The following is a 26067-nucleotide window of genomic DNA, read 5'->3' as shown; positions in this document are numbered from 1 at the left end:
ACTCTAGAGGACATGCTATCATCACGATCAAATCATGAGATCTACGAGTAAAGCTTCTCTGCCAATCTTACAAGTTGAAAGGGACTAAGGTATGAATAGCCGAGGAACTCACACGAGCTCAATTGAAGAATAAGGCACCCGAATTAGCCAAAGTCAAGGCTATGGGCAGTATACCATGAAGGCATAGCAATTATCAAAGAGTTTAAATCGAAATCCAAAGGCTCTTAGGCTTGAAATGATGCCATGGTTTTCGTGTATACTATGTAGGTACTTTGAGCTGCTTTCTGCAGTCCTTGGGAACTGCCATGTGCCCTCCCTCAATAGATGTACTAGATGGTTTTTCCCTAGTCTCTCTCTACACACACACACACACACACACACACACACACACACACACACACAGATATATATATATATATATATATATATATAGAGAGAGAGAGAGAGAGAGAGAGAGATCATGTATGTATATATACATACATATATATACACGTGTCCATGCACACGTGTGTGCGAGAGAGAGAGAGAGAGAGAGAGAGAGAGAGAGAGAGAGAGAGAGAGAGAGAGATCATGTATGTATATATACATACATACATACATACATATATATATATATATATGTATATATTTGTGTGTGTGTGTGTGTGTGTGCGCGCGCGCACGTGTGTGCGAGCATGTGCTGTGTGTGCATCAAGAAGCTCCAAGTTCCAACCCCACCAGCCGCATCATCGATAGTAAATTTTTGCCATGAAAGAATTGCGTGCCACGCTTGGGGAGGGGGTCTTGCGCACCCACACTTGTCCAAGTAGCGTGATTGGCGGGATCAATTACTGCTGGGCATGTGGCACCTCGCCTGTGTACTTTTGGCTTGCCGAGCGAAGAAAGATCTTTACAATACTCCGACTCCATTATGCGCCAGGCAAGTGGGCGAGGAGGTAGGCCACGTGGCAATGAGGGGGTCGGTGTCATGTGTAATAAGCTTCACAATGCATGTGGCAGGCCACGTGGCGAGGAGGCCTACTCTTTGTAAATATGTGTGTGTGTCGTCCTCACAATATACCCTAATCTTTGAAATTGCTGCATTGTCGATAACTTTGAACGATTCTGTTGCTTCAATCAGAGATTCTTCTTCACACGCCGATTGGGAAACCGATTGTTGTCCGAATCCCTAGGCTGTTCTAATTGCGCGAATGGATCAGAGATTTGTGCGATGCCTTGCGATGCTGCTTTGTGCGTTCGGCCCTTTTGTTCCGCTGGCGAGCGCCAATAGTTCTTGGAAGCCCTGCAGTGGTATTTCTGTTCTGTTATGCTCCCAATGTTTGTCGTTATTTTTTTTTTCTATGTCGAAGACTGATCATTGTATAAAAGCTCATGCCTCACGCCCACGCCCTGTTTAATGAACAGGTTCAATCGAAGATTACAAGGTGACTGTGACGGATGTAAAGGTTAAACCTGATCCAGTGGTGAGGGGCGATGACATGACCTTCGAAATCCCTGCTGTCACGAGTATGCCCCTTGTCATTTACGAGTAATATGGTAGTCGAACACGTTTTACATGGTTTGATCACCCATACGTTTGAAAACCTGATACGAAAACAACTCGAGAGTGCTATCTCTTTTGTTGCAACAAGGTTGCTTAAAACTGCTCAACTTTTGTGTCTCTGCCAGGTTGAAAAGGGATGTACTCGAATTTCGCATATAATTGATACTATTGAAATTTGAATGGTTCTGAACAGGTGAGACCATTACCGGTGGAACAATAACGGTTCAGGTTTATTATTTGGGAGTTCCAGTGCATACTGAGAAGGATGACCTGTGCGCCAAGACGAGCTGTCCCGTTGCCCCAGGACAGTTCTCTATAAAAAATTCACAGGGGTTACCTGATTTTACTCCAACAGTAAGTTGTATACTGCTGCTTCTTTACATTCTATCAGGACGTGAAGGTTTGTATATGGTGTCATTTTGTGGGTAACTGTTAGAAGAATATCGAATCAACTAATATGCATGTATCCAGGACCTAGAATCTGCGCTTGCTCACTAGCTAATGTGGAAGCGAGAAAACATGAAAGCAAGAGCATCCTAATTCTGCCCTCGCTGGCCCATCGTGGGCTGTGGCAGTCCTTTTTGGCTGTTGATGCCTTACTGTCCTTTTCTTGCCTAGGGCTGTGTCGACTCCTGCATGCCCTCTTTGCTATGTCAAGAGGGTCCTGAATCTCTCTCCTATGAACTGACAAAGCACGACTTGTAGGCTGTCAAAATGTGATTCGTCTAAGCACTGCTTCTTGGACATATCTTAGAGTCGCATAATAACAACTTTTGCCAGAAAGCACAACAGTTGTAGCATGGTGGGTGCATATGCCTTCCCCCAATCTTGCACACGTGAAGGTGCCATTGCTTTTCAATGTAAGGAGCATCCTTGCATTCTTGAATAAAATGTGGTAAAGGTCATGCACATACGATGAGCCCTAAAGTCAATGGACAGGTTGAGGGTAGGTGTTTGACCAAAATTTTCACAACGTTGTTATTGATTATTGTGCTCCAATTTGCTTGTCTCAGCTGACCAAGGCCACTCCTTAATGTCACTTATACAAAGCATTTCCATTCAGAAGCATTAAATAAATGCGGTAAGGGGCACCAAGGCATTTGGGGCCAATGGGTGTGATTGTGTATTGTTTTGGCTATTTATGAAGTTTATGATTGAGTAGAAGAACTACCCTTTTGTTTATTGAAGGCCGGTTTCAGTGGTTCCATTGCCGTGATGGTCACCATTTTTATACAGAGGTGAGCCCTCGTAGGGGAAAGACACCTTCATTGCAATTGTTGCTATAGCCATCAATTTTAGCAAGCATATTACACCGTGAGGTCATTGACCATCTCTGAGTAGGAGGGGTAGTAGGAAGACAATGCATCAGAGAGCTTTCAAGCAGAGCACAGCATCAGTGAGGCACCACTAGATCCTATGGGCAAGGCAAAGTTTTTAAAGAGGGGCCTAAAGTTGGGCCCAAGGACAACCAACGTTGTCGTTGGTATGGTGGTTAGGATTTTAATGAAGGAGCAAATGGCAAGAAAGAAGTGCCATTTGTCATGCATGTGTATGCATGCCCTTCCCGCACCAACCATCTCTCTCCTCACCCTCCTGGAGGCTTGTAGGTCTAGCAGAAGCTCCCTGCTGCTTTTTCGTTGCATTTTGTTGCTGCTCCTCTGCATTTGCTGCTGTTCTGACTCTCTCCCCAGCTCTTGCAACTTCTACAAGCAGCCCTGGCTACTAGCATGCATCTTGAGGCTATTGTACGTTGTGACGCGGTTCTCGAGGCAAATCTTGCCCTTCCTGCACCTACCATCTCTCTCTCCTCACCCTCCTGGAGGCTTGTAGGTCTAGCAGAAGCTCCCTGCTGCTTTTTCGTTGCATTTTGTTGCTGCTCCTCTGCATTTGCTGCTGTTCTGACTCTCTCCCCAGCTTTTGCAACTTCTAAAAGCAGCCCTAGCTACTAGCATGCATCTTGAGGCTACTGTACGTTGTGACGCGGTTCTCGAGGCAAATTTTGGCGTGAAAGCAAGCCGTACGGTCGTACGGATTGTAAGGCCTTGTATAGACAGGGGCACCGTTCCCTGGGAGGTTGCTGGAGCTGATTGAAGGCCAGATTTCGGTGCTGAGGCTCAGGGGCAGATCTGCAAGCTTGAGATCCTCTTCATCTCTTTCTTGCTCACCCTCCGCTCTCTATCTTCATTTCTCTCTTATCCTGATTGCTGGAAGCCACTTGCACCCTGCGGGGAGGCTGGACAGAGGATAGGTGCGAGGAAGGAGCTCGTCCCTCTGCCACAGACAGCGGGAATTGGTTTTAGGTTCTTTTTTTCATTGTTCTTTCTTGCTTTGGAGCTTTTTGTAGTGCATGCGTGTTGTTTGCAGTCCTTTCAGGACTCCTACAAGTTCTAGCAAGCACCCAGAGGCAAGGGTGTTCTTGTGGAAGGCCTAAGGACAGTGTGGATGCATGTGAAAGCCTTGAGGCTGCCTTGAGCTTACTTTGCCAGTGGTATGGATGCTTGAATGCCTCTCAGTTGGGTCAGATCAGAAGTGGATGCTTGAGTATGCCTTGCTAGTTGGTATTCTAGTGGTTAGATGCCTTGAAGACAGATAGAGGATTTGCAAAGAGGAACAGTGCAGGGGTGAACCATTCAGAAGCATTAAATAAATACGGTAAGGGGCGTCAAGGCATTTGGGGGTAGTGGGTGCATTGTGTAGTGTTTTCACTAAGCAGGGGCATTCTAGCCTCCCCTTTGTTGTTGTTGAAGTTTGTTTCTAAGTTGTGCTAAGTGGTTGAAGTGACTGAAGCTTGGATTGTGGCTATTTATGAAGTTTATGACTGAGTAGAAGAAGATCACTGTCCTTTTGTTTATTGAAGGCCGATTTCCGTGGTTTCGTTGCACCATCTTCATACAGAGGTGAGCCCTCGTAGTGTTGGGGGAAAGACACCTTCATTGCAATTGTTGCTATAGCCATTAATTTTAGTAAGCTTGTCACAATGTGATAGGTCATTGACCATCTCTGAGCAGTAGGGGCTAGAGGAAGACAATGCACCAGAGAGCTTTGAAGAGGAGCACAGCATCAACGGGGGTGATGACTAGTAGGACAGTGGGGCATAGCTAGTTTCTCTTGAGCATGCCACTGAGGACTCGCATGATGAGGTAGAGGAGCTTGATCCCTATGCCTTTTTTCAGCTGCGAATGCAAAGTGTAGCGGGAGCTCTGTTGCAGTACAACATGATGTCACGGATATTATGCGAGCTCCTCCCCCTATAAGCAAAAAGATAGCTTAGAAGAAACATAAGAAGCATAAGAAGACTCACAGGCATGTTTCTTTCAGTGGACAGCCTTTAGAGATGTCCTCGATCACCCCTGTAGCGGGTAGTGCCAATAACTTTCATTAAGTCAATCAGGGACAGCAAGCCCTTCCTCAGCCCATGATGCATCCAGGATGTTTCGGAGGGGGATCGGTTTTTCAGGCAGTGGTGGCACCATCTGCAGAGGCACCCAGAATGCCAGGCAGCTTTATGGGCAGCGCACAGCCTGGAATGCAGAATTTCCAGCAACCTATGATGGGTGGAATGCCTAGGCTGTTTGAAACATAGCATTTGAGAAGATCGAGGGCAGTAGAGTTTGCCTCTTCTGACTGTCCATCTGACTGCGGGTGGAAAGAAGATGAAAAATTCAGTGTTGTGTCCATGTTCTCATACAAACCTCTCCAGAAAAGGCTTGTCATACAGGGGTCTCCATCATTGACAATAGATTGAGGCATCCCGTGGTGCTTGAAAATATGAGACATACTAATCTCGCCATCTGATCTGCTGTAATTTTCTTCCGTACCAGAATAAAGTAGGGCTGTTTGCTAAATCTGCAAATTATGGTCCAAATTCCATCATGTCCTGATGGTGTACGAGGCAGATCGAAGATGAAGTCCCATGGCAATGCTTTGCCAAGGTCTATCCGGAATAGGCAAAGGCAGTAGCAATCCAGATGGCTTTTGCCTGTCATACTTTACCTTTTGACAAGTGATGCATGTCTTCACATAAGCCTCAACATCCTTCCTCAAAGTCGGCCAATTGTGGCTTCAATGCCTCAATGTCCTGCATATGGTGGGGCATGACTCTCCATCAAAACCTTTGGTCTCAATTTGCTTTGTGACACAAAGTCTGCCATGCATCATCAGGAATCCATCCTTAAGCATATAGTGCTGCCCAATAGTGACAGCTGAAACTTTGCAGTTTCTTTGATTCTGCATCAGGACTGGACTTCCTGGAAAGTGCATCTATAACAGCATTCTTCTTGCTAGGTATGTGCACTATTTGAAAATTAAACATGGAAAGGAAGGTCGCCCCCGGCATGTGCTCTTTTGACAGCTTTTCTCTGAGTGAGAAAGTACCTCAAGGATTGGTGATCCGTCTAGACATAAAAATCAGCACCTAAGATCTCTTTCTCATATATCCCAAAATTCATCTCAGCATCGGTGAGTACTCTGCTCTCATACGCAACCACTCTACCTCCTGCGTAAGTACTCCTATGTTGTTCCCACAGGCATCACACTAAACAGCAAAGGGTTTGCGTAAGTCTGGCAAGATTATGACAGGATCGGAGCATAGCTTCTCCTTAAGCTTTTCGAAAGCTGCAATTTTCTTAGTACCCCATCTGAAAGACACTCCTTTCTTCTGCAGGGTGTGTAGAGGCGATGCTATTTCAGCAAAATAGCGGATAAACCGCCTGTAGTACAAGCATAAGCCAAGAAAGATCCGTACTTCATGGATGTTTTTCAATCGTGGCCAATTCCGTATGGCTTCCACTTTGGCAGGATCCGTCCTAACTCCTTCCTTAGATATTTTGTGCCCCAAAAAGTGGATTTCGTGCATGAAAAATTCACTCTCCTTGGCATTAACCTGCAATGTATGCTTCCTAAGCTCTGCAAAAACAATTGCCAAGTGCTCTTTATGCTCAGCCTCGTTCTTAGAGAACACTATGATGTCATCAAAGAATGTCCTGACAAAAGCTTTGTGCTCTCTGAAGATTTTGTCCACCATCCGATTGAAGGTGGCAGGTGCATTTGTCAACCCAAATGGCATCACGAGAAATTCATATAAGCCAAATGTGGTCCTGAAAGCTGTCTTGTGCACATCCTCAGGTCGTATCCTGATCTGATGGTAGCCACTCTTCAAATCTCTTCGGCTGAACATTGCAGACCCCTCTAACCTATCCAAGATATCATCAATCCTGGGTATCGGGAATCTGTTCTTAATGGTTATCTTATTCAGAGCCCTATAATCTATGCACATCCTCCATGAGCCATCCTTCTTTTGGACAAGCAAGACTGGGGAACAATAGGGCGAGGAGCTGGGCTGAATTAGCCCCTTCTCCAGGAGATCCTTTACTTGATTCATTATCTCCTTTTGCTGGGCTGCACTATGTTGGAAAGGTCACCTCCCCATCTGTAAGCCCCCAAATGAGGAGTGTGGGGGGGAGGGAGACCTACGGCAGGATCTGCCCAAGAGAGAAGAAAGAGGGGGGCTGCCACATGGGCAGCACCTCACAGGATTGCGACCTGCAGATGGCGTCAGCATGGTGAGGGTAGTGGGCAGGTGAAGGGCCTGCAACAGACCCTGATGATGGTGCGGTACAGGTGGATCAGGACAGCAGGATGTACAAGAGTACGGCGCAGGACACGTGGCTGGGAAGAGCCTGGCAGAGGGCAGAACCAGCAGGCCTGGTGGAGCAGCAATTTGTGGCTGTCAGTGTGCAGTGGCATGCCTTATATAGGCTGGGCCCCTGCCTTGAATGGAGGGCCAAAGGCCTTGGAAGTTTGGGCCATAAAAGCCCCGGGCTGTGAGCCCTTATAGGGCTGGACCAGCCACAGACTGGTCGACCAGCCTGTCGGCCAGTCTGTTGCAGGCTGGTCGGTTTTTTCAGCAAGGCCCTAGGCCTATAAAAGGAGAGGCTTGTGGCCTCATTTCTCATCCAGCAAGTCAGCAGACAGAGGAGCAGCAGAAGCCTGATCTTTGGGCCTACATCCAGGAGGCAAAGCAGGGCTAGAGTTGCTGCAGACTGAGCTCACTTGAGACTGTCTTCTAGGGCAGAAGGTTGCTGAGATCATCATCTTCTGGAGCAGCCATTCACAAGCAGCAGTGGAACAGGGACCTGTGTGCTGCAGACAAAGCTTGGTAGGGGCTGCCCACCTAGGTTGATTCACAGGCAGTAAGGTGGAGAAGAACACACAAGACGGAAAGTCTACAGACGCTCGAGGTGGAGCACGCAGGCTTGAGTCTAGAGATAGCCAGCAGATAGGAGAAGGACCTCGTGGTAAGATCAGAGGACCACATCATTGGTGGGACTCTGGATCTGTCTCTTTTGTATGTCCATAGTTATGGACGGAAATATATTATTTGGTGGTTTCTCTATCTGGTTTGGTTCATTGTCTATTGATGAGTCTGCACACCTATTGAATGCACATAAGTAAAGAAGTTTGTGATTCCACACCCACACCACACTGTGTGAGCTCCTGGGCATTACTATAAGTCTTCCGCCGCGTGTACCCTCTGTTGGGTCATTTCTAACATGGTATCAGAGCCCAAGTAGGAGGCTCACAGGTGTGGGAGCCCGAAGGCAGGGACCTTGCTGAAGGACGACCCTGATTCAGAAGCTCTAGGGAATCGACTTCCACGATTGGAGGATTGTGCCCTTGCGAGAAGGAGGGTGACTCAGGTTCAGTCAGGTGCGTTTAGAGTTCTGGTTTACTGAAATTGAGTTTGGTTGACTTTGCTGTGTGGTATAAACAGCAGAAATGTCGACCTCTACAGCCTCTTCAGCCCCTGCTTTCCCTTCCTCCTCCCCTAGTTTTCTCTCTTTCACTATCCCTAACTTTGGAGAGTTTGGGAATGTAAGAATTCCTAGATTTACTATATTTAGAACTGTGCTAAGGAACAGAAAAGAGACTGAGATAGTAGAGAGCAAGGAATAATTATATTGCTTGAATGTCTGTAGGGTGGATGTGATTGTCATCCATACAATTGGGCCTCTCTTATATAGAGAGTGAAGAGTCACACATGAAAAGGTGTGTACTCCAAAGGGTATGTGCACGAAGAGGTGTGTACCCCTTGTGAAGGGTGTGACCCTTGATGAGAGGGTACATTACAATAGGAATGTCTCTTCATTAGAATGTCTCTTGTGAAGGGTTATGCCTCATTAGGAAGTGTCCCGTCGAAAGGGCAAGTGTCCCTTCGAAAGGTCATACCCTTCCACAAGTGTCCATTCATTAAACCATCCATAAGTCTAGAAATAGAAAGGAATACGTCACAGATTGTGACATCCCCTCCCACTCAAAAGAAGACCCTGGTGGAGATAATGAACCGATGTAGAAAATATCACTGTAAATGCTGAAAATACTGCTGTAAAAGATCAGGATACTGCTGTAAGTCTTCATCAGACTGTCAAGTAGCATCGGAGTCGTCCAGATCTCGCCAAAGAACAAGGAATTCCGTGATAATTCGATGTCGAGTCTCTCGCTGTCGATGGTCCAGAATACGCTCAGGAATAAGGAGAACATAATCTTCTTCGATTTCTGGGACATAATCACCTGCAGGAGGAACTGCTTCCTCGCCTGGATTGTACGTCTTTAGCCAAGAAATATGAAATGTTGGATGGATTTTACCCCATGATGGTGGTAAGTCCAATTTGTAACTTAAAGGTGAATTTTTCTTGACGATCCGGAAAGGTCCATAGTATCTTGGTCGCAACTTAGGAAACACAGACTTAACCGTCTTATAGCGATGTGGGGCTACAAATAATAGCACCATGTCACCAGTGTTAAATTCCAGGTGACGTCTATGTTTGTTGGCAGACCGTTGATACCGCTCTTGCGCTTTTCGCATATGATCCCTGACTTGTAGTAGAATGTCTTGCATTTCTTGAACCAGTTGATCAACTAGGGCCACTCGATGTTGAAGTACAAAATTTGTTGGTACAATCGGAGTGTGTCCATAAGCTGCTTGGAATGGAGTCATGCTGATGGCACTATGGAAAGAGTTATTATAAGCAAACTCAAGGAGTGGTAGATACTCTTCCCAAGCTGCTAGGCGTGACTGAACATAATGTCGAAGCATTTCTTCCAGAACTTGGTTGACTCTTTCAGTCTGGCCATCTGATTCTGGGTGGTAAGCTGAACTGAACAGTAAAGTTGTACCCAAAGATTCGAACAATGAAATCCAAAAGTGACTGGTAAACTTAGGATCTCTGTCGGATATGATATTCTTGGGTAATCCATGGTGTCGGAAGATGTGTTGTATAAAGAGTTTGGCTATGTCCGGGGCCTGTGCACTGCTTTTGCAAGCAACAAAGTGTGCCATTTTGGACAAGTGATCAACAATTACCATAATCTGAGTATTACCTCGGGAAGATCGTGGTAGTGTTGTAATGAAATCCATGGAAATACTTTCCCACCTTTCAGTTGGAATTGGAAGAGGCTGAAGAAGTCCTGTTGGAAGTCGTCGACTTGCTTTCATTTGTTGACAAGATAAGCAAGATGTAACCATTTTGATGACATCGCTTTTCATCTGAGGCCAGTAGTATGTTGCACTGAGTAACCGATAAGTCTTATTGATGCCTGGATGGGCAGCATAAGGAACTACATGATGCTCTTTTAACAAAAGACGTCGAACATCCTTGTCATGTGGTACACAGACGCGATCTTGATAATACAGAAGGTCGTCCGTATAAGAATAGGATGAGAAAATCTTTTGTTCGGAAGTCGAAGGTTGATCTTTGGAAAGAACCTGTACTGCTGTGCCGAAGTCTTTATCATTGAAATACTTTCCTTTGAATGAATTCGGAACATCCACAGATAATGTAGAGATTACCATGGATGATGCTAGAGGTAACCTGCTGAGAGCATATGCAACTACATTGCGTAGTCCTGGTATGTACTCAATGGTCATGTGAAAATTGGCCAAAAACTCAACCCAGCGTGCTTGTCGAGCGTTCATGACTGGCTGAGTAAAGATGTACTTTAAAGAGTGATGGTCTGTTTTGACCACAGAGTCGGCACCCATGAGAAAATGTTTCCAAGAGCGATAAGCATGTACAACAGCAAGAAACTCCTTATCATAAACCGGATATCGGGTTTGGATATCAGAATGTTTATGGCTGTCAAAAGCAATAACTCTGCCTTCTTGCATCAAGACTGCTCTTGTAGCGATGTCGGAAGCGTCAGTCATGACCTCAAACGGAAGGTTTGGGTCAGCAATAGCCATAACTGGTGTGGTAGTGAGTGCTTGCTTGAGTTGTTGGAAACTATACTCTATTTCGGGAAGCCACTGAAAAATTGCTGTGCTTTTCAATAATTCGGACATAGGAGCTGCGATTTCGAAAAACTGATAGACCTTTGTATGGTAGAAGTTTGCCAATCGGATAAAAGAGCGGACATCATGAACATTCTTAGGAGTAGGCCAGTTTCGGATTACCTCGACCTTCTTGGGATCCACAGAGATACCTTGAGCTGAAATAATATGTCCCAAATATTCAAGTTGGGTCTTGAAGAACTCACTCTTCTCAATGTTGATGTAGAGAGAATTTGCACAGAGAACTTCAAAAACTTGGTGAAGATGTTGTTTGTGCTCATGTAGGGATCTGCTGAAAACGAGGATGTCAGCGAGGTAAACGATGACGAACTTATCGAGGAAAGGCCGGAAGATGTCGTTCATTAATGTCATGAATGTGGCCGGGGCATTGTTTAACCCAAAAGGCATGACCAAACATTCATAGTGTCCATACTTTGTTCGAAAAGCTGTCTTGTACTCATTGCCTTCTCGTATACGAATTTGATGATAACCGGAACGAAGATCAATCTTGGAGAAGTGTGTTGCATGTAGAAGTTGATCGAAAAGGTCATCAATGCGAGGCAATGGATACTTGTTTTTGATAGTGAGCTTGTTGAGGGCTCGGTAGTCGATGCAGAGGCGCATAGACTTGTTTTTTTTTTCCACAAGTAGTACAGGAGATCCGAAAGGGTTGCGACTGGGCCGAATGTGACCTTTGTCGAGTAGCTCGGTGACCTGTCTTGGGATTTCTTCATTTTGAGTGTAAGAAACCCGATAAGGAGGTTTCGACGGTGGATTACTGCCGGGAATAAGTTCGATTGGGTGATCCACTGGTCGTCGAGGTGGTAACTGCTTTGGCAATTCCTGTGGAAAAAGATCCAGGTAGGGCTGGAAAAAAGGTTGGTTGAGGTATTCAGGAGGATTCTTTGTTGGTGTCTCCTCTACTGCCGTAACTAACAGAAGTGAAGTCTTTGCTTGGCGTTTACGAACCCACTTCTTTACTTGTAGGGCAGAGGCAACTGGGGTTGAAGGAGAGTCCCTAGAACCAGTTAGCTCAATAAGTTTTCCCTGGTGGACAAACTGGATAGTATGGCTGCGAAAACTGATTGATGGATCATAGTCGTAGAGCCACTGTTGTCCGAGTATGACATCGTACCGAGAAAGAGGCATAATGTCGAAGTTCAACTTGTCCGTATAATGTTGGATGCGAAAAGACAAGTTTTTGATCTTGGTGTTGCACAAGAAAGTTGTTCCATTTGCGAGTTCAATCTGATAGTCCATGAGACTAGGACTGGTGGTCAACCGAAGTTTATCGACCACAGAACTGGCTAGGAAATTATGAGAACAGCCACTGTCGATGAGGATGGTGACCGTTGTTCCACGAATTGATCCTTGAACGCAAAGTACTTGAGTAGCCAGGGAAGGTTCGGGGTTGCTGGCAAGGCTCAGGTGGATGGTATTCGCCATTTGAACAGCTTTGCCTTTCTTGTCTTGTGCTGAGGTAGCATCTTCTTTTTGGGAAGTGCTAGGTTCCATATTGGAATTTTGCTTTGGTCGCTTGGGACAATCGAACCATCTATGGTCGCCTGTACAGATGGTACAAAGTGCTTTTGTGCTGGAGCTGTTCTTCTTGTCAGTGGCCGCACCTTTATGTTGGGGATGTCGGTAATGACTTTGTGAAGAAGAAGAAACACGATCCTTGGGGGAGTGCTTCTGTTGGAATCCAGCAAATGATTTCTGAGGCTTCTGGGGATCTTGAGACTGTCGTTGACCTTGATTACCGAAGTTTTTTCGAAACCTGGTGTTATCTTGAGGGCGAGCACCTTTGGCCATAGGAGAGTTCTGTGTGCGATTAGCACTCTGCTTCCGTTTGTTTAGGAAATCTGTAATGCGCTCTGCGTAAGCAATAGCGCCATCTGTGGTGGTGATGTTTGCTTTAAGAACATCAATGCGTAACGAGGGATTTAGGCCTGAGATTAAAGCATGAAGGCGATCATCCTCAGTTAAACCATCAATCTCCAGCACCAATGTGGTGAACTGAGAGATATAAGAAGACAGGGAACCCGTTTGCTCCAACTGTCGGAGTTTTGAACGTGCTTGGAAGTCCGCATTGGCAGGTACAAACTGCTTACGGAGCACGTGTTCAAAACGTTCCCATGTTAACACACTTTTTCCGTCCTTTAAGCGTCTTTGCCACCATAGAAATGCTGTATCCTTCAGGAGGGAGGCTGCCAAGGCGATCTTTTTGCCTTCCGTGAGGTCAACAGTGTCAAAATACATGCGCATTTTAGCGAGCCATTGGTCAAGTGTTCGGCGATTACGTTGACCAGTGTAGGCTTCCGGAAGTTTGACGTCAAGTCGTTTAGTTTTGGAAGCTTGAAGTAATCGGTAGAGAGCACGTAGTTCAATGTTTTCTACCTCTGGTGGGAAAGAGTCCGCATCGTCGTCGGGTTGCGTCACGTCATCCTCTGTATGTGCTGGACTTCGAGAATCTTGGAGTTGTTGAACTTTTTGAACCAAGTCGGAGATGCTGTCCTGAAGTTGAGATATTTGAAGTTGCAATAGGGATTCACTTTGGACGTTGCCTTCAGGGGTCTTTTTGGGACTTGATTCTTTAATCTCTGGAGAGGCTTCACGCGAGCGGTGCGACATGTCGGAAATCCGTGTGAGAAAAGCGCGAACTTGCGCTCTAGTTTGTACCATTCCTGAAAGAGGATTCGGGCTGCTCTCTGAGGTTGCTCATATTGGAGGGAGCAGGCGAGGCAGGATGGAACCACCCGTTACTGCTCGTGATAAGACAGGGGTAGGTAGTAGAGTCCACGGATCTGAAAAAGGGTAAGGAGTTGCTGTCGGAAGAGGAGGATATCCAGGAAAGGGAGTGCCTTCAGAATGTAAATACTGACTTGGAGAAGGTACAACCTGTAAAGGAGGATATCTGGGAGCTGAAGGAGGTGGAGAGTACCCTGGAGATGCCGAAGGTGAAGGGTAAAACTCTCTCCAAAAATGAACAGCAAACTCCTGAGGAATATCGTGTTCCGGATATCTTCGTGTCTCGTGGAACACAACCTGTACTGTGCTGAGGAAATAATGTAACTGAGGTGCCTCACGCAGAAGGTAGAGGATGTGATCCAAGTCACTCGGAGGGCACGTGACACAGAAGACCCAAGATGCAAAGGCTCCAAAATGGGCTGGCTGTGCAATTCGAACACGATATTGTGTAGTAGCAGATGCCTGAGGTGTCCTTGAAAGGCCGGGTGAATTACCAGGGGTTTCCATGCTTTAATGTGGATTCTTTCATTTGCTGTAATTTGTTAAAGAGAATCCTTAAAAAGCAGATTGGAAAGACTCCACCTGGCAATACTTTAATCTGCCAAGTTATTGCGTAGAAGAAGGCTGCAAATCGTTGTCCAGAGGTCCATGTTGCAGTGTTTTGCGAGGAGTGCTCGAGGCTTGTCTGGTCCGGGCTGTCAACGGGCTGTCTTCATCGCGAGAATAGTTGCAACTGGTGCTGAATTGGCAGGGCGAAAATGGCGAAACAAGGAGAGGGCAGCAGGCTGTCAGGAAAAGGCAGGTATCCAGGGCTGCAAATAGCGAGGGGACTGTCAGCAAAAATGGCGAGGCAAGGGCTGGCAGTAAACAGGCTGGCAGCGTAAATGGCGAAACAGGGACTGGCAGCGCAGGCTGTGCGGCTGTACGGCTGTACGGCAGGCTTGCGCAGGCTGTACGGCAGGGCAGCGAAGGTACGTGCAGGGTTGTACGGAATGACTGCGCAGGGGGGTACGGAAAGATGGCGCAGGGCTGTACGGCTGGTTGCGCAGGGATTTGCTCGAGATCCGTACGGTGCAATGAAGAGGTTCGCCTCTTTTCGTTGGGGGCTGCCCAATGGGTTAATTGCCCAAAAATTAATTTGGGGGTTTAGTTTAACCCTAGGGTAGCTAGGGTAAACCTAGGGGTAGGGGATGGGTTTAATTTTTGTCCCTTTTTACCCCTCTAGGTACCCTTTTGTAGGTACTTGGGGCTTAGGAGGTGTGCCTATTCGAAGGGGTGTGACCCTTGGAATAGGTGCACCTGTTCATGAGGGGATATGTCCCTATTGTTGAAAGGGGTGTGACCCTGCATGAATAGGTATGTCCATTTGCCCACGATGGGGTATGTCCCATGAGTGAGGAGTCGAGACTCGTCACCAAAAAGTGTGTCCCATGGTGGAAAAGGTGCGTCCCTTGGTTTTGGGACAGCCCAAGCACCTGAAAGGACAGGATTTTGGTCGTGTCCATTCACATCAACTTGTGATGTGAGGGAGATGGAGAGGCCAGGATGACTTTAGGCCGGGTAGGCGTTTAAAAATTTTACGCTCATCCTCTCCATCTCTTCCATGCACAATGTGCACGGATGTCCTAGCGGCAAAAATGTATCAGATCAGCGCTAGAAGGTGGGGGGCATTTCCTATAGGCAGGAGCGAATTTTTGCTCTGATACCACTGTAAGAAATCCTAGATTTACTATATTTAGAACTGTGCTAAGGAACAGAAAAGAGACTGAGATAGCAGAGAGCAAGGAATAATTATATTGCTTGAATGTCTGTAGGGTGGATGTGATTGTCATCCATACAATTGGGCCTCTCTTATATAGAGAGTGAAGAGTCACACATGAAAAGGTGTGTACTCCAAAGGGTATGTGCATGAAGAGGTGTGTACCCCTTGTGAAGGGTGTGACCCTTGATGAGAGGGTACATTACAATAGGAATGTCTCTTCATTAGAATGTCTCTTGTGAAGGGTTATGCCTCATTAGGAAGTGTCCCGTCGAAAGGGCAAGTGTCCCTTCGAAAGGTCATACCCTTCCACAAGTGTCCATTCATTAAACCATCCATAAGTCTAGAAATAGAAAGGAATACGTCACAGATCGTGACAGGGAACCTGGATGGGACCAATTACCTGATCTGGAAAGTGAAGATCCGGAGTCATTTAGTTGCTCGGAAGTTGCGGAAGCTGACCACGGGAGAGGAGTCGAAGCCGGAGGACATGGTGGACAGGAAAGGGGAGATACTCATGGCAGTAGACAGAGAGGAGCTTGAAGCTTGGGAAGACAGAGATGCCCATGCCCTGGCAATAATCATAGGGACCACGGCAGACTCCGTTCTTCCGCATATCCAGCTGGCCGAGACGTCAGTAGAGCCGTGGGCCACCCTGAAGGATTTGTACGAGACAAACAATACCTCGCGGATTGTGCTTCTTCAGCATCAACTCTACAATCTTGATATGGAAGAAGGAGATACGGTACATAGCCATTTGACGAAGGTCAAGGTGGTGAGGGATGAGCTGGCAGCAATTGGTTAGAAGACAGACTCATGCCATTTGTACCTTGATGGTACTGAGGAGACTGCCTCGGAGTTTCAAGAGCTTTGTTACGGCTGTGACAGCAGGACAGAGGACCAAACCTCTGACGTTTGAGGAGTTGTGTCCATTACTGCTACATGAGGAAGCTCGAGAGAAACTCTACAACGAGGACAAAGACGACAAGGCGATGCTGGCAAAGGATTCCGCTAGCAAAGGAAAGGGCAAGCCTAACGGTGGCAAGTCCTAGAAAGACGACTCTGACGACGAGGGGACTTCGAAGAGGAAGCATAAGAAGAAGTGCTTCTACTGTGATACGCCAAGACATTTTGCAAAGGATTGCAGAAAGAAAAAGGAGGATTTGAAAAACAAAAAGGAGTCTGACTCAGATTCAGAGGGAGAGGCCAAAGCAAATGTGGTAATCGAGGAGTTGTTCCTAGTGACATCACCGAGTGTTTTTGAGGTTAGATATGTTGATCCAGAAATCATAGTGAGGATGTCTGACATAGAGATGTGGGTGGACGAGGAGTCAGATGCCTTTGTGAAGCTGAAGGACAGCATGGAGCGCTTGGTACCTTCCAGGTGTGTGGTTGTTGACACTGACATGAGGGTGGATTCCATGGAAGGCCTTGGGGTCTCATGGTCAGATGGATGCTGGAGTTCAGAAGGGGAGAGTACATGATTACACAAGCGCTTGGTGGGTGCCTCAACGACAGTTTGCTTTCAGAGCGAACATTCAGGCAGTACGACAGTCTGGTATGTATTTGATATTCTACATTTGAGCCTTTATAGCATGCTGTGGAGAGACTCTGCTCTTCATTTGTCTCAGGTGATAAGAGATTGGAAGGAATTGGCCTTCTTCGAAGGCAGAAGGGGAAGTATTGGTGCTTCTTCAAATCTTGGACGCAGATTGCTAGAAGGTGATGGACAAAGAGTATTGAAGCTAGAAGAGTTACCTGCTTGAGAACTCGGCGAGAGTTCATGGTCTAGGTTATCTGGAAATATTCATTGGTTGCAGACCTTGCCAAAGGAAGGACGGGTTGAAACAGACCCTCAGAGCATGGTGCTTGGAAGACTCCAAGTTGTTCACTCATTATGAGGGGGACAACTGGAAGATCGTGACGGTTGGATTGCTCGAGTTCGAAGGCAGAAATATGACGGAAGATGGTGGTGCCAGGAGTTGCTACCAGAGATGGACCTGTGTACCAGGATGGTGTGTGGAAGCGGAACCGGACCTGGTGGAGCAGGAGCCACTGGATGAAAAGCCAAGAAAAGATTTCGACACCGAAAGGTTCCAGAGGAACTACGACCAGGGAGTTACTGGAGCATCGTCATCAACGTGTTGGCATTGGGCCGAGATGTGTCGGTGAGAGGGGGTGTTGGAAAGGTCACCTCCCCATTTTTAAGCCCCCAAATGAGGAGTGCGTGGGGGAGGGAGACCTAGGGCAGGATGTGCCCAATAGAGAAGAAAGAGAGGGGGCTGCCACATGGGCAGCACCTCACAGGATTGCGACCTGCAGATGGCGTCAGCATGGTGAGGGTAGTGGGCAGGTGAAGGGCCTGCAACAGACCCTGATGATGGTGCGGTACAGGCGGATCAGGACAGTAGGATGTACAGGAGTACGGCGCAGGACACGTGGCTGGGAAGAGCCTGGCAGAGGGCAGAACCAGCAGGCCTGGTGGAGCAGCAATTTGTGGCTGTCAGTGTGCAGTGGCATGCCTTATATAGGCTGGGCCCCTGCCTTGAATGGAGGGCCAAAGGCCCTGGAAGTTTGGGCCATAAAAGCCCCAGGCTGTGGACCCTTATAGGGCTGGACCAGCCACAGACTGGTCGGCCAGTCTGTTGCAGGCTGGTCGGTTTTTTCAGCAAGGTCCTAGGCCTATAAAAGGAGAGGCTTGTGGCCTCATTTCTCATCCAGCAAGTCAGCAGACAGAGGAGCAGCAGGAGCAGCAGAAGCCTGATCTTTGGGCCTACATCCAGGAGGCAAAGCAGGGCCAGAGTTGCTGCAGATTGAGCTCACTTTGGGCTGAGCCTAGACTGTCTTCTAGGGCAGAAGGTTGCTGAGATCATCATCTTCTGGAGCAGCCATTCACAAGCAGGTTGGAGCAGTGGAACAGGGACCTGTGTGCTGCAGACAAAGCTTGGCAGGGGCTGCCCACCTAGGCTGATTCACAGGCAGTAAGGTGGAGAAGAACACACTAGACGGAATGTCTACAGACGCTCGAGGTGGAGCATGCGGGCTTGAGTCTAGAGATAGCCAGCAGATAGGAGAAGGACCTTGTGGTAAGATCAGAGGACCACATCATTGGTGGGACTCTAGATCTGTCTCTTTTGTATTGTGTCCATACTTGTGGACAGAAATATATATTTTGGTGGTTTCCCCATCTGGTTTGGTTCATTGTCTATTGATGAGTTTGCACACCTATTGAATGCACATAAGTAAAGAAGTTTGTGATTCCACACCCACACTACACTGTGTGAGCTCCTGGGCATTACTATAAGTCTTCCGCTGCGTGTACCCTCTGTTGGGTCATCATTTCTAACACACTAACCCCATAAGGAGGCTTGTTTGGCGGGTTGCTACCTGGAATTACATCTATGGCATGGTCCTCAGGGCTTCTGGGGGTAATTCCTGTGGTAAGGAGTCAGAAAAACATTCGCAAAAGTGAAAAAGGAAATCTGTCCTCTCTTTATCCAGCTTAGAAAAATTAGAATTTTCTTTGCAAAAACCAAGTACGCAGAAAGATGCTTTTTCATTATTTGAAATGGCCAAAGCTGATACAATTGGAATGGATTCTCCCTTCAATTTAGCATCCAAAACATAAGTCTTCCCTTGGTGTGTCAAAGTTGGAGTTCTGTTTCTGGCATCCAAAAGTGCTCCCTTCTTGTGGTGCCAAGGTATTCCAAGCAAAACATCACACCCATACAGCGGCATAATGTAGAACTCCTCTGTGTCCACGTAGCTCTTGTTGTGCATGTGGAGCTTCCCAATGATCGGTGTAATTGACTCACTGTGCCCTGGGCAAGCCATATCTGCGTCACATAGTGGTCCCATCTCTTTTGCCCTTATGCCCAATTTTCCAGCCAGCTCTGGCAATGTAAAATTGGCTCTCGCGGCTTGGATCAAAGAAGAATCGAGCGGTTTGGTCATGGATTTTACCCCACGCTCTGCATAACTCCGTGGCATCCACATCCTATATAGCTCTAGTGACATCTGGCGTAAGACGAGCAGTAGGTTTGGGCTTCTTACTTTGCTCCCTTGTTCTCACTCTGATCCGACGAGGGAAACTCTCTCTCCCTGTGTGGGCATTCATGTGCTCGGTGGCCCTCTTCCTTGCATATGAAACATTTGTTGGCATCATAGAGGGCCTTCTTCTCTTCCTCTGACAACTTTTTTTGAGGCCATCCTCGCCTTTGTCCTGCAACAAATCTAGACTTGACTGACGGGCTGTTCAAGTCTCTTGAAATGTTTATGGCCTCCCTGCTTGCTGCCTTTAAACTTTTGTGCTTCCTGGTGGCTGCCCTTGAAGCCCAAAGTCTTCCCTTGCAAAAGGGCATAAGCTGTCGTGGCATTTTCTATCAGTTGGGACATATTGGAGACTTTGGTTTTGGTGCAGTATTCCCGAATTTCCTTTGGCAGCCCACAACAATACTTCTCGATCTGTTCGGACAGCTCCACACGCGTGTAAGAACTCACGGAAGGCTTCCCAAAACTTTTTATTGTACTCTTCCAAGTTCTTATAGTTTGCGGCATCCAGCTTGTGCCATGCTGTCATTATATCCACTTCAAAAGTGGTGGTGAGCCAAGCCGATGAAAAGACTTGCTTGAACTCAACCCAAGTGTTGGGGGCTTTACCCTGCAAGAGCAAATTGGTCCACCATTGAAGTGCATTGCCTTGAGAAATGTTGCGGCCTTCCTGACCTTCGATGACTCCATGAAGTTCCCACCGGCATAGGTGGCATCAAATTGTTGCACAAAAGTCAATGCTTTCAACCTGTTCTATGTTCCATTGAATGTCTCAAATTTCACAGCAGCCCCACCCTCTATATAATCTTTCAATTGCCCTTGGGTGCATTGTTGTCATACACAAGTGGCTGCAAATAAGGTGGTGGCATCATCTGGCCCAAACTCCGTGCATTACTGCCAACTCCCATAACTGGATTTCCCATTCTAGGTCCCATTCCTTGCATCTGTGGCATATTCATGGAAGCACTCATCATTTCTCATGTTGGAATTTGCAGCCCGCATAACTCATCATTTGTAGCTGGAAATTTTGCATTCTTGGCTGAAAACTGCCCAAGCATGTGTTAGAAATGACCCAACAGAGGGTACGCACAACGGAAGACTGATAGAATTTCCCAAGAGCTCACACAGTGTGGTGTGGGTTGTGGAATCACAAACTTCTTAACTTAATGTGCATAGAATAGATGTGCAAACTCATCAATAGACAATGAACCAGCCAGATAGAGAAACCACTAAAAGAATATATTTCCGTCCAAAGCTATGGACACAATACAAAAGAGATAGATCCAGAGTCCCACCAATGGTGTGGTCCTCTGATCTTACCACAAGGTACTCCTACTATCTGCTGGCTATCTCTAAAACAACTGAAAACAGGCTTGAAACAGCTCAAAAACTGCACAAGAACAACTGAAAACGTCCAGCACATTCTTCTCCTTCTCCCAAGCATGGAAGATGCTTCCCAGAGAGAGAGGGAGAGAGATGGTAGGTGGAGGGGAGCACATGCATTTGCATGCATGCCACTTGGCTCTTCATTAAAGTCCTAACCACCATACCAAGGACAACGTTGGTTGTCCTTGGGCCCAACTTTTAGACCCCTCTTTAAAGCCTTTGCCTTGCCCCTAGGACCTAGTGGTGCACCTAGACTTTGCCCCTAGCTCTAGCCAGTCTCTCACGGCCAAACCATCACTACACTTAACGGGGTTAAGCGTGGGTTGAGTTACAAAGATACATTACTTCACTTTTCACGTCCCCGTGATAGCTGTCCACTTGGAGGTGCATCATTATGTGTAAGCCTTTGCTTTCTGCGCTTCTTCTTTGATGTCTCTTTGCTTCCAGGAGGAGCAATATTGCCAGGAGGGGCATTACTACCAGGAGGAGCTTGTATAATCTCCACAATACTCTGTTGCAACTGTGACAAGGCTTCCACTGCACTTTGCATTTGCAACTGAAAAGGGACATTGGGATCAAGCTCCTTAGCCGCATCTACCTCATCCTATGAGTCCTCAGTGGCATGCTCAGGAGAGACAACTTGTGCTCTGAGATAGTCAATGACCTTGCACCGTGTAACATGCTTGCTGGTTTTATGGCTGTAACTGGGATGCAATGGGGGCTTTCTTCACCCAACACTACCAGGGCTCACCTCTATAGGAAGATGGTGACTATCCTGGCATTAAAACGGACCTTCGGTTAATTAAAGGGCAGTAAACTGTAACTAACCTAGCATCCATGTCATTTACAGCGACATTGCATATCTTTCAACCACTTCCTTGGGTATAGGGCTGCATATGGTGAGGTGTTACCCTCCTACTATTATGGGAGGACTACATGAAGGCTTATCGGCATTGCTGTGTGCTTACGTTGAGTTGCTGCAGATGGGAAGACTCAAATAAATAGCCCCCCATGATGACTTCTATTAAAAGTCGAGGACCCTTTCCTATACCTCAACCCATATTTTAGCCCAACCACAAAACCACTTAGAAACAACTTCAAAAAAGAAACTGGATGGAGGAACTAAACACGAAACACCACACTGGCCCCAAATACCTTGGTGCCCCTTTTGGTATTTATTTAATTCTTCAAAAGTGGAATTCTGCTTTACAACAAGAGCACCCCCTTATACTGTTCTGCTTGCATTTTGCACTACCAGAGCCAACACTTGGCCTCTGCCTGCATCCAATTCCAGTGCACTACTAGTACCCAGTGCCACGGTCAAAACTAAGGCATTTTTCAAAAACTGTCTCACCTGTCTGTGACAAGGCATCCAAGAAATCCCGAAGGTGCTCAAATAGCCTCAAGGCAGAAAGCTCAACCGATCTGTCTCTCTGACACTAACCAGGCATACCCTGACTGGGTAACTTCTTACAGCCTGAAGGGACCAGAGAGAACTCCAAACAACAAAATGCAAAGCAACAAGCTTCCAAAATAGCAAAAGAACACAAAAAAGAAATCAAACTTCCATACCCGCTGTTCGTGAATGAGGGCGAGCTCTACCCTCGCGCCTATCCTCTGTCCACGCTCCCAGCAGAGCACATATGACTTCCAAGCAGTAAAAGAGGGAGAGAGAGAGAAGACTGGGAGCTGAGAAATGAGAGAACAGCAAAGCTCACTGGTGAAGAGGCCAGGGTAAGAGAAAAAGAGCTAGTCCGCCATGGTAAGGTCCACCTGCAACTTGCAGCTTGTCCTTGAAAAGCATGAAGAACAACGTACAAGCCTTGCAGAATGTGCCCAACCAGTCCGTGCAGTAGCAGTGCAACAGATTCATCCGTACTGCAATTGACTTGCCTCGAAAAAGGTGCCAGCAGGTCCGTACAACAGCTTAGAGACCTTGGAAAGCATGTAGAAATGTCCATACAGCAAGGGAAACAGTATGTACAGCAGGTAATCAAGCCCGTACAGCAGCAAAGGGCCTGTACAATCAGTAATTATGCCTGTATAGAAGGTATGAAGCACCTTGGAAGTCGTGCTCAGCCTGTACAGCCAGCAATTACTGCTTCCATACAGCCTTACGGAGGCCTTGGGGAGCAACCTTAGAGACAAAGGTGGAGAAACTTTTACCTCAGGATGCATGAGAGAGGAACAACAAGAGAATATGTCCCAAAAAATCCCGTATACCTTAGCTTGGAAGGAGAGGAAGGGGTAGGTGGGCATGCATGAGGGGCTGCCACATGGCCCCTCATTAATGCTCTAACCCACCAAAACCAATGAAACATTGGTTTCCCCTCACATTAAAATCCTAACCCTCTAAACCAATGAAACATTGGTTTGAGAGAGAGAGAGAGAGATCGTAAGCAAACGACCATGTTTTGGCCTCTGTCCCTAGGCAGGGCTCAGCTTTCACTTCCCACATCTGTATGTGGAGTTCTTTTCTCATAGTCATTTGTTATTTCCGCTTGCGACATACATCTGTACGATGAGATTTTAGGTCCTTTTTATCATTATTTTTCTGCATGTTACATACACAGCGCCACAGATCCATCTTGCTTTCACATTGTATTTATTATGTCTTCCCTTTTACCCTGTTAATCGAGCCATTTTTATGCTGCTGTTGCTTACTAGGGAAAATGGGCAGAACAAATTGACTTGTCCATAATGCTTCATCAATGACTACAAAAATATTGAGCAATTACAGTATGGTTAGATGCAGGAAATCAATTTTGCCAATGGGGTTCTCGCTTGGTGGTTCAGGGCTGTGTCTGCGACAGTGCGTGAGTTCGACCCTTCACTAGGCCCCAGCGGCATTGCAATACAAAAAAAGAATCTTAACTCAATTTTAGGTGGGTGCCTCGAATTAACGTCACAAGAAATAGTTCTAGGAGAAACCTTAGGAACCCATTTGAGGATTTCCTTATAGAGACGCTAGTTGAACGTTGGGAAATCTTCAAAAGGCTCATGCACCCCATGCACTACCTCGCAGGCGTGCTCAAACACAGAGTCTATAATCTATAGTTTGACCATAGATTTTGGGAGTAGCATAGGCCCTATCAGTACATAGTACGTATCAGTCTTAACTTCTCTCTCTCTCTCTCTCTCTCTCTCTCTCTCTCTCTCTCTCTCTCTACATGTGTGTGTATTCCGAGTGCTTGCTTTGGCAATCTTTTTTGGTTGTTTGGCTTTCATCCTTAGAGGCAGGGATACGATTTGTTCTTTTACTGGGTTCGCTACTGGGCACTCTGGACCCTATGGAAGGACCGCAATCATTGGGTCTTTGGTGATCCCCTTGATGTATATCACTACTTCCAGGCCTCTCTTAGGCAATCATCGTTTTCACGCGCGGGAACTTGACTATCCTGCCTTCTTGTCATATAATGAGATCTTTTAATGTTTGTACTTGGCTGTCCCTTCTTTGGGACTGCTTTTTGTAATATAATGACGACTGGTTTCAGAAAAAAAAGTGTGTGAGGAAACCTGCACCTATGCTTCTTGTGACAATCAGGCTGGCTTTGGATAATCGGGTGCATGTTAGTCTTATGAAGCTAAGCATTTTAGGGTGAAAGTAAAAAAAGTGTGGCTGAACAGTCTAGGCAGTGAGTTACCTCTGAGTCAGAAAGCTGTCTTGTTTGTAGGTCAGGTTGTCCAGTATCGGGGCTTAGTTCCTTCATTTTTTGGTTTGCTGTGGTGATTGCAGGGTTCATACCGGCTTGATGTGCATATGCAAGATGAGGATGGAAATGTTTTGACTTGTGTGAAGGTCAATTTTCGGATCGCTGCACGAAATGTCCAGTCTGAGTAACACTGTGCTGGTGATTAGAATGCTTCTGTGAATATTAGATCCTTCTGAACATATATTTGGCATTGTGTTACAAAGGTAGAAATGGAACAAAAGAATAGAGCACTTCAAATGATCTGCTTCTCTCTTATTGTTGGACTGAAGTTAAAAAGGCAATGGTACTATTGTTTTGATGATGTTAAACTGGAGGAGACAACAAAATCTCCACTTCTGGATCGTTCATGAAACAATTGATCTACATTATGAGTTCACGGTAGGAGAGCTGGGGCGATCTGTGCAAGTAAACCATTATCGAAAGCTGGGTTTGTAAGTAAGGACTTTTTGAACTTGTCTGGATATGAAAAAGGGATGACAACGTGCAAGTCTATGGTAGGTTGTGGATTCAAGGAGGTTGTTTGCAACGACTGTTTTAATCAGGTTTGCTCTGTAGGGAGACTATCCTTCATGATGTCTGAGCCTGCTGTTTTGTCTGTAGGGAAGGTAAAAATTCAACATTTTGTCTGTGTAAGTATGCCATATTATCTGCACTATGCATGAATTGAAGTTTTGCTAATAGACCTTTCTTTTTTTTGGCGGGAGAGTTTGATTTATGGCTTTTTGTTCATATCCATACTCGGTAGTCCTTTATCTACATCAACTTGTTGAATTATTTTGCAGGCTAGTGCATAGCTTTAGAGTTTGGTTGTTTGGTGAATAACTATTAGCGTTGCGAATGACCAAGGAGAATTCTCAACCAAAAACACATACACAAAGATGGACTCCACCAAACCTGACCCTAGGCAAAGCATACAACCAAATTCCCTAAGCAATCTAGTGGAATGAGGGGGGAGAAGGGAGTTGAGGGAGGTAGAAGAGGCAGTTGATGATAGAGGAGCATGAGATGTGGAAAAATATAGGAATGTTTTGGAGGTAGACTCTGAGAAGGTGTGGTAGTTGACGGGGAAAGAGAGCAAGTCAAGTGGGTTGAGAGAGTGGGGATGTGGGAAGGAGTAATGGTTGATGGTAAGAGGTGGGGGTTGAGCAGAGCAAAGCTGGCTGAGAACCAGCAGAGCCGAGCTGGTTGAGTGGGGGGTTGTGAGCGAAACTCAGCGGGTGGAGAGGCTTTGGGGGAACAAACCCCTCAATCCTCATGATTGGTCCACCTAGAGTAAATCATGTCCAAGGCTCTTCTTTTCACGCCTATGTAATTTTTAGAAGTGATGTCGAATCCATACGAAAATCCAAAAGAATATAGGAATTACTCAATGGTCTTACATTTTTTTTGGGACTATTAGGCACATAAAGATATGGCATAAGCATACTAATGTACATTAGACACATAGAGGTATGATTAATTGTAGTGTGGGGGTTAAAGGCCACCGTGGGTTGTGGGGGTTAAAGACCACTCTGCCTTAACCCCGATTATGTACAATACT

At 46.4% G+C, this 26067-nt stretch overlaps 1 protein-coding gene across 2 annotated transcripts; it reads left to right on the top strand.

Annotated features, from left to right (window-relative positions):
- Nucleotides 1-1032: 1032 nt before the first annotated feature.
- Nucleotides 1033-25017, top strand: LOC147903965 (uncharacterized). Of its 2 annotated transcripts, none has more exons than XM_087372791.1 (4): nt 1033-1287; nt 1405-1506; nt 1737-1897; nt 24551-25017. In XM_087372791.1, the coding sequence occupies exons 1-4, from the start codon at nt 1191-1193 to the stop codon at nt 24653-24655; spliced, it is 465 nt and encodes a 154-aa protein (XP_087228917.1). In that variant the 5' UTR covers nt 1033-1190; the 3' UTR covers nt 24656-25017. The 2 variants fall into 2 exon arrangements, with proteins under 2 accessions (XP_087228917.1, XP_087228916.1); XM_087372790.1 differs by having other exon boundaries at nt 1037-1290.
- Nucleotides 25018-26067: the final 1050 nt, after the last annotated feature.

The sequence above is a fragment of the Dipteris shenzhenensis genome, chromosome 3 (genome assembly GCF_047967505.1).
Source record: "Dipteris shenzhenensis isolate YYH24624 ecotype China chromosome 3, Dip_SZ_1.0, whole genome shotgun sequence".
NCBI lineage: Eukaryota > Viridiplantae > Streptophyta > Polypodiopsida > Gleicheniales > Dipteridaceae > Dipteris > Dipteris shenzhenensis.
Note: the sequence above shows the minus strand (reverse complement) of the source record. Positions and strands in the feature narration are given on the sequence as shown.